Source organism: Rhamphochromis longiceps, linkage group LG12 (assembly GCF_057381845.1).
Source record: "Rhamphochromis longiceps isolate RC_006_pf linkage group LG12, R_longiceps_female_GT1.1, whole genome shotgun sequence".
In the NCBI taxonomy this organism is placed as follows: Eukaryota; Metazoa; Chordata; class Actinopteri; order Cichliformes; family Cichlidae; genus Rhamphochromis; species Rhamphochromis longiceps.
The window spans coordinates 3,861,082-3,875,497 of NC_140568.1; the positions used below are offsets into that span (position 1 = coordinate 3,861,082).

The 14,416-nt window shown below is 40.4% G+C and overlaps 1 protein-coding gene across 1 annotated transcript in view; it reads left to right on the forward strand.

The window, feature by feature from the left end:
- The window catches only part of galnt9 (polypeptide N-acetylgalactosaminyltransferase 9), a 120,194-nt gene that overhangs the window by 67,051 nt on the left and 38,727 nt on the right, over positions 1-14,416 (forward strand). Inside the window, exon 6 of the mRNA XM_085424390.1 lies at positions 7,443-7,560. Coding sequence (XP_085280516.1) covers positions 7,443-7,560 — 118 coding nt within the window. The remainder of the gene's footprint in view (positions 1-7,442; positions 7,561-14,416) is intronic.

The window sequence follows — 14,416 nt, forward strand, 5'->3', positions numbered from 1 at the left end:
TGCATTTTAACCAAGCCATAAGCATGAAACCTACTGATGTGTACTGCCACGATGTCTTCCATTATCCCAGACACCAAGACATTCACACACACTGTTCAGTTCTGACCACAGGCAACAGAAACATGAATTGGAAGCCAGAGTTTCATTACCTACCACAGACCAGTGCTGGAAAAGCAATAACAATTTCATTTGGTACAGGGTGTTCTCATACAAACAACTAGTGTGGACCTAAATATTGGATGTCTTATCAAAACTCCACGAGAATCATGTATTACCAAATATCAATTGCTAGAGTTGAGATAAAAAGAAATGATAAGAGTAGACATTCACGCTGGTTCGTCTTCCCTATTGAAAGTTTGCTGAAAATGAACAGATCGCCTCAAGGGCCAGCTGGAGTGTGTCAGCTGGGTGGATTCCTATTGGAAATCATTTTCCTGCTTGCTTCCTCAAGGTTTCTACTCATCAAAAACAGAAGCTCACTCACAACATCTCTGGTTGTTTGGTAAATGGCCTGTATTTATATAGCGCTTTACTAGTCCCTAAGGACCCCAAAGCGCTTTACATATCCAGTCATCCACCCATTCACACATACATTCACACACTGGTGATGGCAAGCTACATTGTAGCCACAGCCACCCTGGGGCGCACTGACAGAGGCGAGGCTGCCGGACACTGGCGCCACCGGGCCCTCTGACCACCACCAGTAGGCAACGGGTGAAGTGTCTTGGTCGTTGTGTCCTTACACAACGACCGAGACTGTCCGAGCCGGGGCTCGAACAGGCAACCTTCCGATTACAAGGCGAACTCCCAACTCTTGAGCCACGATCGCCCCTCGTTTGGACGCATTCAACAACAAAGAGGGTAAAAGGGTACGAGAAGGCACAAACATGTTGTGAGAACAGAAGATTGCAAGCATTTTGGAGATATTGTGAAGCAGAATCACGGGCAGAAGTATGTATTTTGATGATGTGGCTCCATCAATTAAAAGCACTGATTCAAAAAGAAACCTTTTCTCTTTTTTTCAGCTGTTTGAATCAAGATCTAATGGAGAATTTTACCTCCATTTTATCATCTGGAAGAGACGGAGTCTTTATCTTGCCATATATTGCATACATCTATCAGACATTTACACTGCAAGCAGGAGACAAGGACAAGAGTTGCAAGGGGCGGATGAGTCCTGCAGGCTGACCATCTGCACACTAAAAATAACTAAACCTCGTGACGTTAAATGAGAAATCCACTGGATGATTACACCATCAATCTGTGATGTCTGATGGACTCCAGAAGTTGTTTTGTGACTTATGATTTCCTGTTTTTTGAAGGCCACGCAACGATATCTCTGTTGTGCGTGCCCTCAGGTACAAAATACAGACACAACAACAGCGTTGGCTGAAAGGAAGCAATACAAGTGTGCGTCATTCGCCCATGCAAAATATTAGCAAAAATCAATGCCAGACCCTTTGTGTTTTATATTCACCCACTTGCATAAGAGTTTATTGAATGTTCTTGTAATGGAGAAAACTAGCATGTTTTTTTTTCTTGTTTATAACTTTTTCACTGCATAAAGACCTTGCAATACTATGTAGAGTAACTCGTGAACCAGGCTATCTGCCTTAACAAGTTGGATGAAGTGAAGAGAGAAAAGAAGAGCATAGGGAGACCACAACTAAAAAAAAGTTCCCAAATAGCTCCAGAAAGTAACAAACAGACAGAGGACAAAGTACAAACTGCAGGAGAAACAAGGCACAAGGTTAATAGCATGCAATAGTGGCATATAAATGCCTGCAGAGTAAAAGAGAGTAGAGGAGAGGTGCTCAGTGTATTATGGGAGTTCCTCCAGCAGCGTGTGCTTGTACCCATATAATTATGAAACCTTGCAGGGTCACCTAATCCGGCCCGAAAGATAAGCGTTATCAAAAAGGGAAGTTTTAAGCCTCACCCGAAAAGCACCCAAACAAGGTGCTCCTTTCAAAGAAAACGGACCTAATAGCTAAAGGCTGTCCTTTATGTTCTGCTTTTTAAAACTTGGGGAACCACAAGAAAGCACTGTGAAAGCAAAGTGCTCTGTTGAGATGATATAGCGAGGTCTTTGCGATATAGTGTAGCATCATTAAGGGTTTGTATGTGAGAAGGGTTTTAAATGCAGTGAGGAGAAGCTAACAGGGCAGAAAAATGATCTGTCCTGCTAGTCATTGTTAGTTCTCTCACTTTTGCATCTGGTAGAGGCTTTTAAGAGAACTATTAGTGCATCCCTCTGATAAGTAATTACAATAGCTCAACCTGGAATTCACAGGTGGGTGGTCTATTTTCTCAGCATCACTCTGAGACAGGATGTTCCTAATTTTCACCATAGTCTATTATACAGATGAAAGGAGTCCTTGAGATAAGTTTATTGTATGACTTACAAAAAATCCTGAATGCAAGGTTTCCAACAGGGGTACTGGAATATTTGGTATGAGTCAGATTTACTAAAGAGGAGCAAATTAGCATGATGATGCAACTGCAAACATTTCCCAAGGGGAGGTTAAAGTTCTGGGGGGATCATCTACTCACTTCATTGTAATTTATAAATACAGCAAAGCCAGTTCCCATTAATGATCACCAGTATTTTATGAAGAGTGCAATAAAGCTACGTCCACACGTACCCGGGTATTTTTGAAAACGTAGATTTTTCTATGCGTTTGCACCTTTCATCCACACATAAACGGTGTTTTCGGTCACTGAAAACGGAGATTTTTAAAAACTCCAGCCAGGGTGGATATTTTTGAAAACTCTGTTTTTGCATTTACGTGTGGACGAGAAAAACTGAGAAAACGCAGAAAACGCAGCGTCAAAGGTGTGCGCCTTTTTTGACGTCACACTGTGCGCCACGTTATTGTTTCAGTGAAATGAATTTCTACAATACTGTTACTGTTAATTGTTCTCTCTGCAGTGTTTAAATGCTTACATATACACACACAGTTACTGTCCCTCCACACATACAACTCGGTTCTGCTTCTATGCCCCATCTTTGTTTACTTTTTCCCACCGAGGCTTCTAGACTTCTGATTGGCCAACATTTCTGCACGGTTATGAATATATCGCCACCTGTTGCTTTGGCATGCTCCTAGCAGCGTTTTCCTTCATTTCTGCGTTTACGTGTGGACGGGATTATTTTTTAAAACGAAAACGGAAAATCTCTGTTTTCAAAAATACCCGTGTACGTGTGGACGTAGCCTAAATTGGTTGGTTGAAAACAACCAGGCCTGGTGTGGAAGTAAATACTGTACTAACCAAAATAATGCAGTGTAAGTCCAGGTCTCCCAGCATTACAATTCAAACACACTTCAGATCTGTTTAAATCCCATTGACAGGCATTCCAGTATGGAATTTAATACATTCAGTACTACTGGAATTCAGTTCAGTTCAATTATTTTCTATGTTATCAAAATAACAGTATTAATAAGGACCGGAGACGTGTGGAGCTTAGTTCTAAAGATTCGGGTTGAGGAGTCACAGCTTTCAGCCATCCTCCAGTGCCAAATAAGACATGGATGCAAAATAAGATGTGACCTTTTTTTCAGCATAAATTCAACAGAATTTTCTATGGCACACTTTAATAACTCATGTTTGCACAGTTCATTTAAATACTGTCCGCCCCAAATCTTGCTCTGTGAAAGGGAAACTCTGAAAAGACCAGCCACAGAAATGCCTGTGTCCGCACCTTTTGGCCGTTATATTGACATGGCACCACTTACCAACAGCAGCGTTTTAGTGCCAAATGTTTTAGGGGCGATCGTGGCTCAAGAGTTGGGAGTTCGCCTTGTAATCGGAAGGTTGCCGGTTCGAGCCCCGGCTTGGACAGTCTCGGTTCGTTGTGTCCTTGGGCAAGACACTTCACCCGTTGCCTACTGGTGGTGGTCAGAGGGCCAGGTGGCGCCAGTGTCCGGCAGCCTCGCCTCTGTCAGTGCGCCCCAGGGTGGCTGTGGCTACAATGTAGCTGCCATCACCAGTGTGTGAATGTGTGTGTGAATGGGTGGATGACTGGATATGTAAAGCGCTTTGGGGTCCTTAGGGACTAGTAAAGCGCTATATAAATACAGGCCATTTACCATTTACCATTTAGTCCAGCAGAGCCCATTAGAAAATCTGGGCAAATATAAATGATAATCATTCTGCAATAGCATAAGCATGAGCATTTAATAAGGACCAGAAATGGTTAGTAGAACAAAAGAGGAATGTCTGTTATTGGGTTTAAGGGATTGGATCATTTAGAATTGAGGGGCAGAGCGGATGACTGAACCAGGCCGTTAGCTGATATATTTCAAGGTTTCAGAGATAATAAAAAATAATTGCTTGGTCATCTATCAAACCATTTCCCAACTTTTTCATGAGTAAGATCTAATGCTCTTTTATTTAATTTTATTTGGTTTGTGCTTTTGGTTTTATTGTAGAAGTCATTAATTTTAATTAGATCCATATGAATAGTTTGTCATGTGTTGATTTTGCTTTTTGTTTCTTTAATTTAGGTGGTCAGGGAGCAGACTCGGTCTCTGTGGTGTTTTGGGGGCTTGACAGCTGAAGGGAAATTGCAGAGAAGCAACTCTACTTTGTGGTCTCATTACTTTATTTTAAAATTTAAAAATGAATACATTATATTTATATGACAGATGCACCACGCAAAGTGGGATGGATTCTGTCCCTTTTAATCAGACCAGGTTTCCCTCGCTTGGTTTCTAATTACCAGTTTTAGCCCTCATCCTATTTCAAGCACTTTACCATAATCAGTGCCATAGTCAGTGTCATTCCAGTGGATACAAATGTTTTTCTTTCCTTCTTCATATATTATTCTTTGCCAGTTAAGACTCTGGTCTTAAGAATATGTTGGAATATATTGGCCTAATTAGCCTAATTTAATTGGATATTTAATGCCATTAAATACCATAAAAGGCCTGCTTGATAATGTTGCCACCAAACTTGGCAACAATTTACTCTTTTCTTTATTCTTAACTTAAAAATACAAATATGCAGGACATCAATTTGAGGATGTTTGTTTCACAATATAAAATACACAGTGTGGAAAAATGCTAAACGTTCAATCGTGCAAGGATTTTATTTCATTATCAGATGCGTCCAGCTTAATACGGTGCTGAGAGTGTACTGAGGGAGAGAGACGTGTTTACCTTGCCAGGAAGCTTAATCTAAAGGGAGCACTCAAAGAGGTTTGCACAAAGTTTGCAGTACAGACAGGAAGGCCACTTGTCAAGGGAAGTGAAAGGATAGGATGAATCAGGCCGAGAGTGTGCAGGGTCTGTCTTTTTCATCTACACAGCCAGTAAAAAATGATGGCACTTGAAAGCCTGTCTGTCACCCCCTTATAATTTAAACAAGACTGTGTGTCAGGAAATAAAAGTATAGAACTCAGCAAGCGTGATTCATAAAAAAAGATAGACTTGTAATTGTTACTGCGAGAGTGTTTAACTAGAACTGCCAATCTGTGATCGCAAGCCAGTTTCACTTTTAAATTGGGTTTTCTTTATTGTGTTTGATTTTCAGCTATTTTAAATTAAAGTGACACAGCTCATGAGACGTATATACTGTGAATGTCAAGCTCTAAAGACATTTATGAAAAAACAAAAACAAACGGTGAAAGTGCTTTCTTGGCGATATATTGGTTCAGGGGGTTCGGAGCTCTGCGTCAATTTTTTATTTATCTACTGGTGCAGGATTTTCAAAGTAGCAGCCCATGGTTATATTTCAGTCAGCCTTTTATATGGGGTTTAAACCTAAAAGCACCTTTCTTTTTGGCTTGCACGCCATACAGCTTAATGCTCTCTTTTAATACAGTCTGTGAATCAAAATGCAGCTCTTGCAGCACTTTACAGTACTTCCTGTCTGTCAGACTGAAGTGGCTGACATTCATGTGTGTGTGTGTGTGTGTGTGTGTGTGTGTGTGTGTGTGTGTGTGTGTGTGTGTGTGTGTGTGTGTGTGTGTGTGTGTGTGTGTGTGTGTGTGTGTGTGTGTGTGTGTGCGCGTGTTTGTGTAATACATGGTGAACTCACCTCAGGCATCATTTCAGATAGAAAATCCATGCTTTCATTGGTCACTTTAAAAAATAATGCTGTTCAAGACCCTGTATGACTATAGTGCTCTTAATGGGGCTTTGTTCTGAGCACTTTAGATGGGACCGATAATAGTGCTGAAAGTAGCCCTGTCAACTAAGTGGGACCGTTTCTTCTACTGAAGATGGAAAATCTTGCTTTTGTTAAAAAAAACATGCACCCTCTAAATGTTTTATATCAGCTAAATTTTGGTAGATGTTTTATTTTCATCTTTATATTGTATAATGTGTTTCATTTTGTTTTAATTATTATAGCAACCATTGATAGGTTTGTCTTACTACGCATGAAATTTATTTGCCAGAATGATTAAATAATTAGATAAACAAAATATACCATGAAGCTGTCACGTGGCTCTCATTTGGATCACTGGTGCCCAGAATTTTGGGCTGAAGTGGAGATTTCATGGCTGATAAAACAACTTACTCACCCCTGCTGGCATGTACTTCAGAGTGGCTGCTGCGGTGAGCTAGTAACTGCTTGTGCTCAATAACACACTAATATAGTTCTCCTGCACCTTTACCACTCTCCTCAGTAATACTGAGCAGTTGGGGTCTTTAAGCTTATAATTGTGGTCTTAAGGCTTGAAAAAATTCAGTTTTATTGCAGGGTATATAAGCTGTTCTTTTTCAGCACCTTTAGCAAAGGTGGTTAAACAACAGAGGCGCAGTCTTTGTGCTTAAAATTAAACTGAACTAGTGTCTGTTTGTTTTTTCATCTTTCTGGCATTTCCACACCTTCCCTCAGTCAATCAAGCCTCAGTCTTCTCCTCATTTAAAAAAGCAGTGTATAAAAGTTTTGGATCTTTGGTCATAATCTGGCTTTCTTTAAAGTTTTACTTAAAGTTCAGAGAACAGCAATTTGTCTGTGTCTTTGTCGAACATTAGGCACTGCTGTAGAAACCCTCTAAAAACTAACCTGCATGATGATCTGCTAGAGAAACGAGACCATCTTATATATTACAAAAAATCTTACACATTGCTCTTAAAAAAAGCCACACTAGAAAAGAGAACAATGAAAGGTTCACTGTTGGAGGACGCTGTTTCTTTCTCATCTCTTGTCTGCTGTAAGATTGGGCCTTAATGGAAACAGTCTTTCTATGCTATACAAAGACATGTACATGGAATATCTGCAACACACATTTATTTGCAGTATTTGAGGTTTAAAGTTTAGCTTTAAAACCCCACTTAAACCTGTCTGGGCATTTAATGTACATTAAGAAACCTTAAATTATTATTTTTTTGTTCTTGTTTGATCTTTTTAGCGGACTTAAAGAAAAAAGGTGGGTTTCATGCAGTTCAATTCCATTGACGCATGCTGTGTCTCTCACTCTGCCCGACTAGAACTCCAGCCATGATCGGCTGCTCTTTCGTGGTAGATCGGGAATACTTTGGTGAGATCGGTCTGCTGGATCCTGGCATGGAGGTCTACGGAGGTGAGAACATCGAGCTGGGCATGCGGGTAAGGACCACATTTTATTACCCAAGCTGCTGCTACAATGTAGACTTTTATAAACAGCCTTAAAGGTAGACTTTGTTTTGTCTCTTTAAACTAAATGAGAAGCCGCTGTGTTAAGAGAGAGATGAAACTTCTCAGAGAAAAGCTGCGAGAAAAGTTATGTTGTTAATGAGGCTTTCCTTCAAAGCTGCAGAGGTTTGTGTCTGAAGTTCTACACGAGGAAGGCCACACAAAGAGCCATAATTACAGAGCCAATATTTGAGGGAGTAATGCTTAGATGAACAGTCTTTGTTAGAATGATTTGTGAAATCTGTATTCAGACTTTGGAACAGCTTATGATCAAGTTTTCTTATGTTTCACAGCCGGAGGGATACAGCTTAAGAAACAAAACCCAGGGGCATCAACAGAAACCATGATTAAACTTTCCAAAGTTTTTTAGATGGGAGTGGAGGAGGGAAATAAAAAAAATCCCCTTAATGCAAATCTTTAGCCAACCCAAAGGCTCTAAAGCTTGTATACAGAAAATGTAAATCTCTTTGGCTGCTGCTTTGAGTTGAATTTAACGCTTCATGTGAGCGAAGGGCTTGCTGAAGAATTGGTTAGCGTTTAAATTCAGAAAATGTTTCTCTCCAGCCAAGTGGAACCTTTCTGAATCGAGACGCTCTCCTTGGGCTTATTGCAATGAGAAATGCTTGAAAGATCCCACTCTTCATTTAACATCATGCCCACATACATTTCAAAATCTCGAGATTCCATCAACGACACCTCTGAAGTGTCGGCTGCCTTTGAAAGAGCACTTAAACAGAGGCTGGAGAATGTTTTCATGTTTGTGCAGTGCTTTATTGAAGACGTTTGTAGTTGCTGGTGATTATTTCAGAGCCTTCTATTATTCCACGTAGAGTGGCTTTTCCTGTTTATATAAATGGCATGATTCATTGCCGTCTGCACAATGATACAATGATCTGGCCTCTTCTGTCTTTAGCTCGTAGTTTTACCATTATTATGTAGTAATAACTCACTATTTTCTATTATGTGCCAACCACTGACAGCCGCCCCCAAGCTTACAGAGTTTTCACTTTCAGCAGCCCTGCTTATATGCACCTAACAAACCATGCAGCTGTGTTAGACGATGTTCGTGGGGGAGATCAATTCAGCTACAGCAGCTAAATAAACCTAGAACAACTCTATTGAACTGTGTGATATAGTTTAACTGGCTCTGATACGCACCAGCTCCTCATTGTCTCTCTTTTCTCACTGAATATTTACTATCGCTTTTTTTCATTCATAAAGTGAGAAGAATAACCGTCTGTCTGCAAACAGAGTGCCATCACAAAGGCAATTACCTATCCTCCTGTTTGGCCTGTTTGTGTGTGGAAATGAAACACATGCCACGAAAAAACAGGCCATTCAGCTCACACACACAAGCCTGATGGGTCGACAGTCAGCAACTAGCTTCGTCCATTCATAATGTACAGCCTTTAATAGAATGGAGACGGGATCCCGGCAAGTGAGCCGCAGTTACTCCTCTTTGGCTACTGCGGCTCAGGCAGCTCATTGTAGTGCCGGTTGAAGAGCTGCCACTGGGATAGGTTTGATTGACAAGAACATGTTTAACAATTAGCCAGGGCAGCTCACAGGAGCCCAGGATCATCTGACTGCAGGAGCCTGATGAGAGGCAGGGTTCACATTCAAAGGTTATGGTATAGTTATCATCTAACGTGAGTTGTTCCTTTGTGTCTAAGAGGGATGCAAAGAATCTTTCGTAGGCAGAAGGGATGTGCAGGGGCTGATTAGGCTGCACATAGCAATGTGGTGCGGTGTCACTTTTGACAGGTAGACAACAGAATAAAACCGGGGAGGAGGGGTTTCTCACCGATGTGTTTGCTCAGGAGTGAAATCATTTATAAGCTAGGACCTGTAAATGAAGAGAGACAGCACAGGCAAATCACACTGATGAAAGATCACATAGAGTTCGTCTGCAGCCTCGTGATATCACTCTCTCGCTTACATAATCACAACAAATAAAGGAATGCATTAAATGCGTTTGTGCTGAATGATTTCTTTCTTTTTAAATCTTCCAGAGAATCTTTCATTGCCCTTGTAAATAATTGCAGATGGCATGTTTGAACTTACCACTAGGCCCCTTTTGCAAACAGAGAAAAATGGTTTGGGACAGTAACGGTGAATTCTGCCAGAAGTGTCAATATGAATTTATCTTGCAATGTGTCTCCCACACCTGCTTCACTGAGTCTTTGCTGATATAGAGCCCCAGTAGACCTGGACACTGCCTTTCATTTTTCAAATTCCTATGTGATACTGTGATACTCACTTCGCAAATATAATACTACACAAAATCTACCAGGGGTCACTCCTCCAGCTGCCGTCCCTGCTTTTTCCACTGAAACAGGGGAAAAAGGAAACCTTTTGAAATGTGGCAATTATGCTTATGCTAATTCTTTCACCACATTAAAGCAAGAGGAAAATAGAAAATCGAGTCCACAAATGCTAGCAGCTCAGGTTTCATTACTTCTCTTTGTAAATAATAAATATAAATAAGAAAGGTCTGTGCAGATTCTTAGTATTGTGAGTATTCTCAAGCACTTGAAATGAAGGCAGCTGGGCTTCTTTTTGGTTTTAGGCTATATAAGTGTTGGACTTCCATCAATTTCTGTTTCCAGTGAGTAAATAAATGTCTGGCACTTCTGGGAATGAAAGGATTAAGGTGTTAATTTGACATAATTCAAGCACTGGGAGTAATATATAAACATGTTGTGCCCTATAAGTTTATGAAGCTGGGAAACTCATCAAATTCAGCAAACTCTGCAGGCAGATCTATAGTTTCTGCTAGCTTCATGCAGCTGCTCGCAGCTCATCTTTGCTGCCTAAACGCACTGTGTACTCTGTGTTCACACAGTGCTAAATGCATTTAGTAAAAGACTTGTGCCATGCTAAACTAAAACTGCTACATTCAGTCATGCCCTTCCCTTCACATCCTAATCTAACAAAGTCAGTCTGGCATACCATTTTATGACTTGCAGAAATTTAATTCGTAAACATTTTTGCCCGCCAAACTATGATGGCAACCATGTTTCTGCCAGAAAAAGTCTAGAGTCTAGATGGGTTTACCCACACAATATGCCCATGAGCTTACATTGCCATCAGGAAGCCATCCAAGCTGCTTCATGAAATCTGTCTCATTTTCATAACAGTCTAATCAATCAGTCCAAGAACCTTGTGAAGTGTGATCTCATGGGGTGGCCTGCTTGTCTTGATGACATTTATTAAACTCACCAGGAACTCCTTTCAGGAGTAATGAACCAAAAAAGAATCTTTTTTTTTCTTCTTTGAAGCCCCATCTCCATACCCACCTGGGCTGGGCCTCAAGGCATCTGCTCATAATCTCTCTGTAGTGAGGAGAATTGAGCTAATTAAAGTGTAGCAGTACCAGCAGCTAGACAGGAATGGGACATAATTACACTTCACTTGGTTCTTTCTGCATCCCAAGCAGAGTTGTTATGGTGGGATCAAAGTATAGCATGTAACAGTCCAGTATATGTATTATATTGGTTTTAGATCAGTGCATTTTTTAATCCCATGCATTTACAATGTGACACTACATAACAGGTTAGGCCTGTTGCCCGGTTTGTTGTAATAACTGTCAAATTTAGATAAGCACTTGATGGACGTTTGAACATGAAGTGTGATGTCATCAAGGTTAGTTTGTTAGCCCAATATGTGAAAGGCATCTGAGTTTAGGACTCACAAAAGTCTTGAGTCACACCTCCCTACTTTTATTTTGTCAGACTTTCTTGCTTTTTTTTTTTATGTTCTTCAGCTGTAGCTGTAGTATTTTGAAGGTAGCCATACCAAATACTGATTTCTAGCTCATTAGAATTGTAGGATTTTGCCTCGAGCACTACATTTTCATACACGTTTGCACATTTCAATAAATCTCTATTTACCATTTTCCCAACAAAATATATAGAAAAAATGGGTTGCTCAAGATAGTTGCACAATACTGAAGATTAAGTGAGTCCTAAACTCGGGTCCCTTTCACATATTAGGCTAACAAACTAACCTTGATGACATCACACCTCATGTTTAAACTTCCATCAAAGTTTTTTGGATTTTAGCTTCTAGCTTGGGCAGCACGGTGGCGCGGTGATTAGCACTGTTGCCCACAGCCCGAGGCATTCCTGAGTTTGATTCCACCATCTGTGTGGAGTTTGCATGTTCTTCCCGTGTTTGTGTCTGTTCTCTCCGGGTACTCTGGTTTCCTTTCACAGTCCAAAGACATGCGGTTAGTGGGATTAGGCTAACTGGTCATTCTAAATTGCCCATGAGTATGAGTGCAGCTGGTTGTCGTCTCTATGTGTTAGACTGACAACTAATGGATGGAAAGCTTCTAACTTTTAAAAACTTTTAAGTGGCAGGTGACACAGTAACTGTGCAATCATACATCATTTTAAAATAGCTAGCTAGCATTTAGATGAAGCAGCGCTAGTTTCAGTGCAAGAAACAGCGTTGATGTCAGCTGCAGGTTGCTTATTAACGCCTGCTCATGTTCTGAGGCTGTCAAACAAGCTGAGGTCAGAAAAGTAGATAGATGGATAGAATTTTATTTCAAACATGCAAATATAACTGAAATAACAAGAGAAAAAACAAAAACAGAACTTAGAAAACATCAAGTTTTCATGTATATATGTACGTCTACAGAATGTGTGTGCTCAAAAAGGAGTAGGATGAAGTTTACACTTCTCCTGTTCCTAATCCCTTATTTCAAATTTCATTACTTACAAATCCACATTCAGAATTCACTATTCACAAGTGTCACTAAAAGTCACTTTCAGCATTATGACCCTGCATAGCTGCAAATTTTAAGCACTGTGCATTGTTATTACAAACTCAAATGTCTGAAATACAATATTTCTCAAGTAAAACCTTTAGACAGATAATGTACTTTTGTCTTTCGCTATTTTGCTAATAATTGATTTCTTTAACACAACTCACTGTTTTAAAATCTGTTATTCATTACAAGGTGACAGTGGCATCCACCTCTAAGTTGTAGCTGGTTAATAAATCTACAGATTGATCCTTTAGGCTTATCCCTTCGTTTTGCTTCCACAGAAGCATATTAAACAGAATGTGCATGTGTAATACATTCATATTTTGAGCAACAACTCTGATTATCAGACGATAAACCCAGCAGCTCAGCTAGTGCTTTGCATCTTATGCCACCCACCACTTTTTTCCAGATGGTGGCTTTGTTTAATGAAAGCAAACAGTGCCCCCACCCACCCAAAAAACAAAAAAAACAAAAACAAAAACAAAGAAAATATAAATTCAAGATAAACCAGTAAGCATTACTTCAGGTGGTACTATAACAGGTGCAGCCTCGTAGCAGTTGGTGGATGCAGTCAGATGTTGCTTTCAGTTTATTGTGAGAACATCTGCCACACTGATACAAATATGAAGCCTGGACAATTTAACACAGTTGATCAACCTCACAAGCCATCTGGATTTGAAGATACAAATGGATTCAAAGGAAGGCGACAGCCTCCGGATGTGTTTGTTTGTAAAGGATATGATGACTGTACACATGGATTCTCATCGGTTGATTTTTCCATCTAACAATACGTTGTGTTTCACATGTGAGAGAATATTTGTATTAAATAGTTTCTTTCCCTTCGAGGGCAGAAATTCTCATGCTACATTTTGTTTCCCTGAAAGTTATCATCATACTGTCTATCTAATTATTATGAATGAAGACAGGGCTGTTAGAGTCATCCGGTTGCTGTGTGCTGTCGACTTTCTCAAAGAATCTAATAATGCGATGTTAATAAAGAGCTTCATCCGGCATCTGTACCAGGATTACAATACTAAATGTTAATCGCATTTGTGGTTTCGGTGACCTATCATGGGCAGCTCTGAGAAACCCACAGCAAGCTACCTTTTACATAAAGCCACCCTCTCTGGCTTTTAACACATGTCACACTAGGAATTATCTTCATTTAGCATTCAGGGATATTCAGATCACACACAGAATATATCTTCACTATTCCCCGTGACCGACTCAGACTCCTCTTCCAGGCTGCAGCCCTCCGCAGCGGAAAGCAGTCACCTTGAGAAAGGACAGAAATGTCGTTATGAGCCGTAGCCATCTGTGGACACCAGCCATTCTGGCAGCTTCCAAATCAACATCATGCTCATGTCCATCAAACGGCAAATGACAGTGGGCGCTCACCATATGTGAGCCCTTTCCAACAAAGTGAGTCATTCCAAAGATGAGAACAAATCTAATGCCTCCGAGGGATTCTCATGTTACACTTTTGCAAGTAGAAGGAGATAAATGTGGGGGATTACTGGACAAATGCCATAATGAGGAATGCTTTATTGGACAAAGCATCGCATAGTGTCCAATATGGTTGTCCCATATGGTGGCGCGTTTTCACACCGAAATAAACACAATTTGCGGCGATGTTTATGCTGAATTCTTTTTTTAACAGTTTAAGAACTTGTTTTCTTCCACTGTCTCGTGTCTCTTCAGTGACCAGTGTTGACTAAGGTATCCTTTACTATAACCGTGCGTTGTTTTATCACCTTGTCAAAGGCGTGATTCATTCTCTCGCCACAACATGTGAGAAACTATCTGCTCTCCATCGATAAAACCAACGTGAAAGCAACAGTACCACTGGATATTGATCAAGCATTTGTCTTTTTTAAATCCTGCATTATTCAGGGGCTGAATCAATCTGTTGGGGCTTAATGGACTCGGGTTCATGGTTCATTACTGTATGTTCCAGCCCGAGTCCATCTATGGGAGAAAAGACAAATGAGAATAGATGCGGCAGTAAAAGTT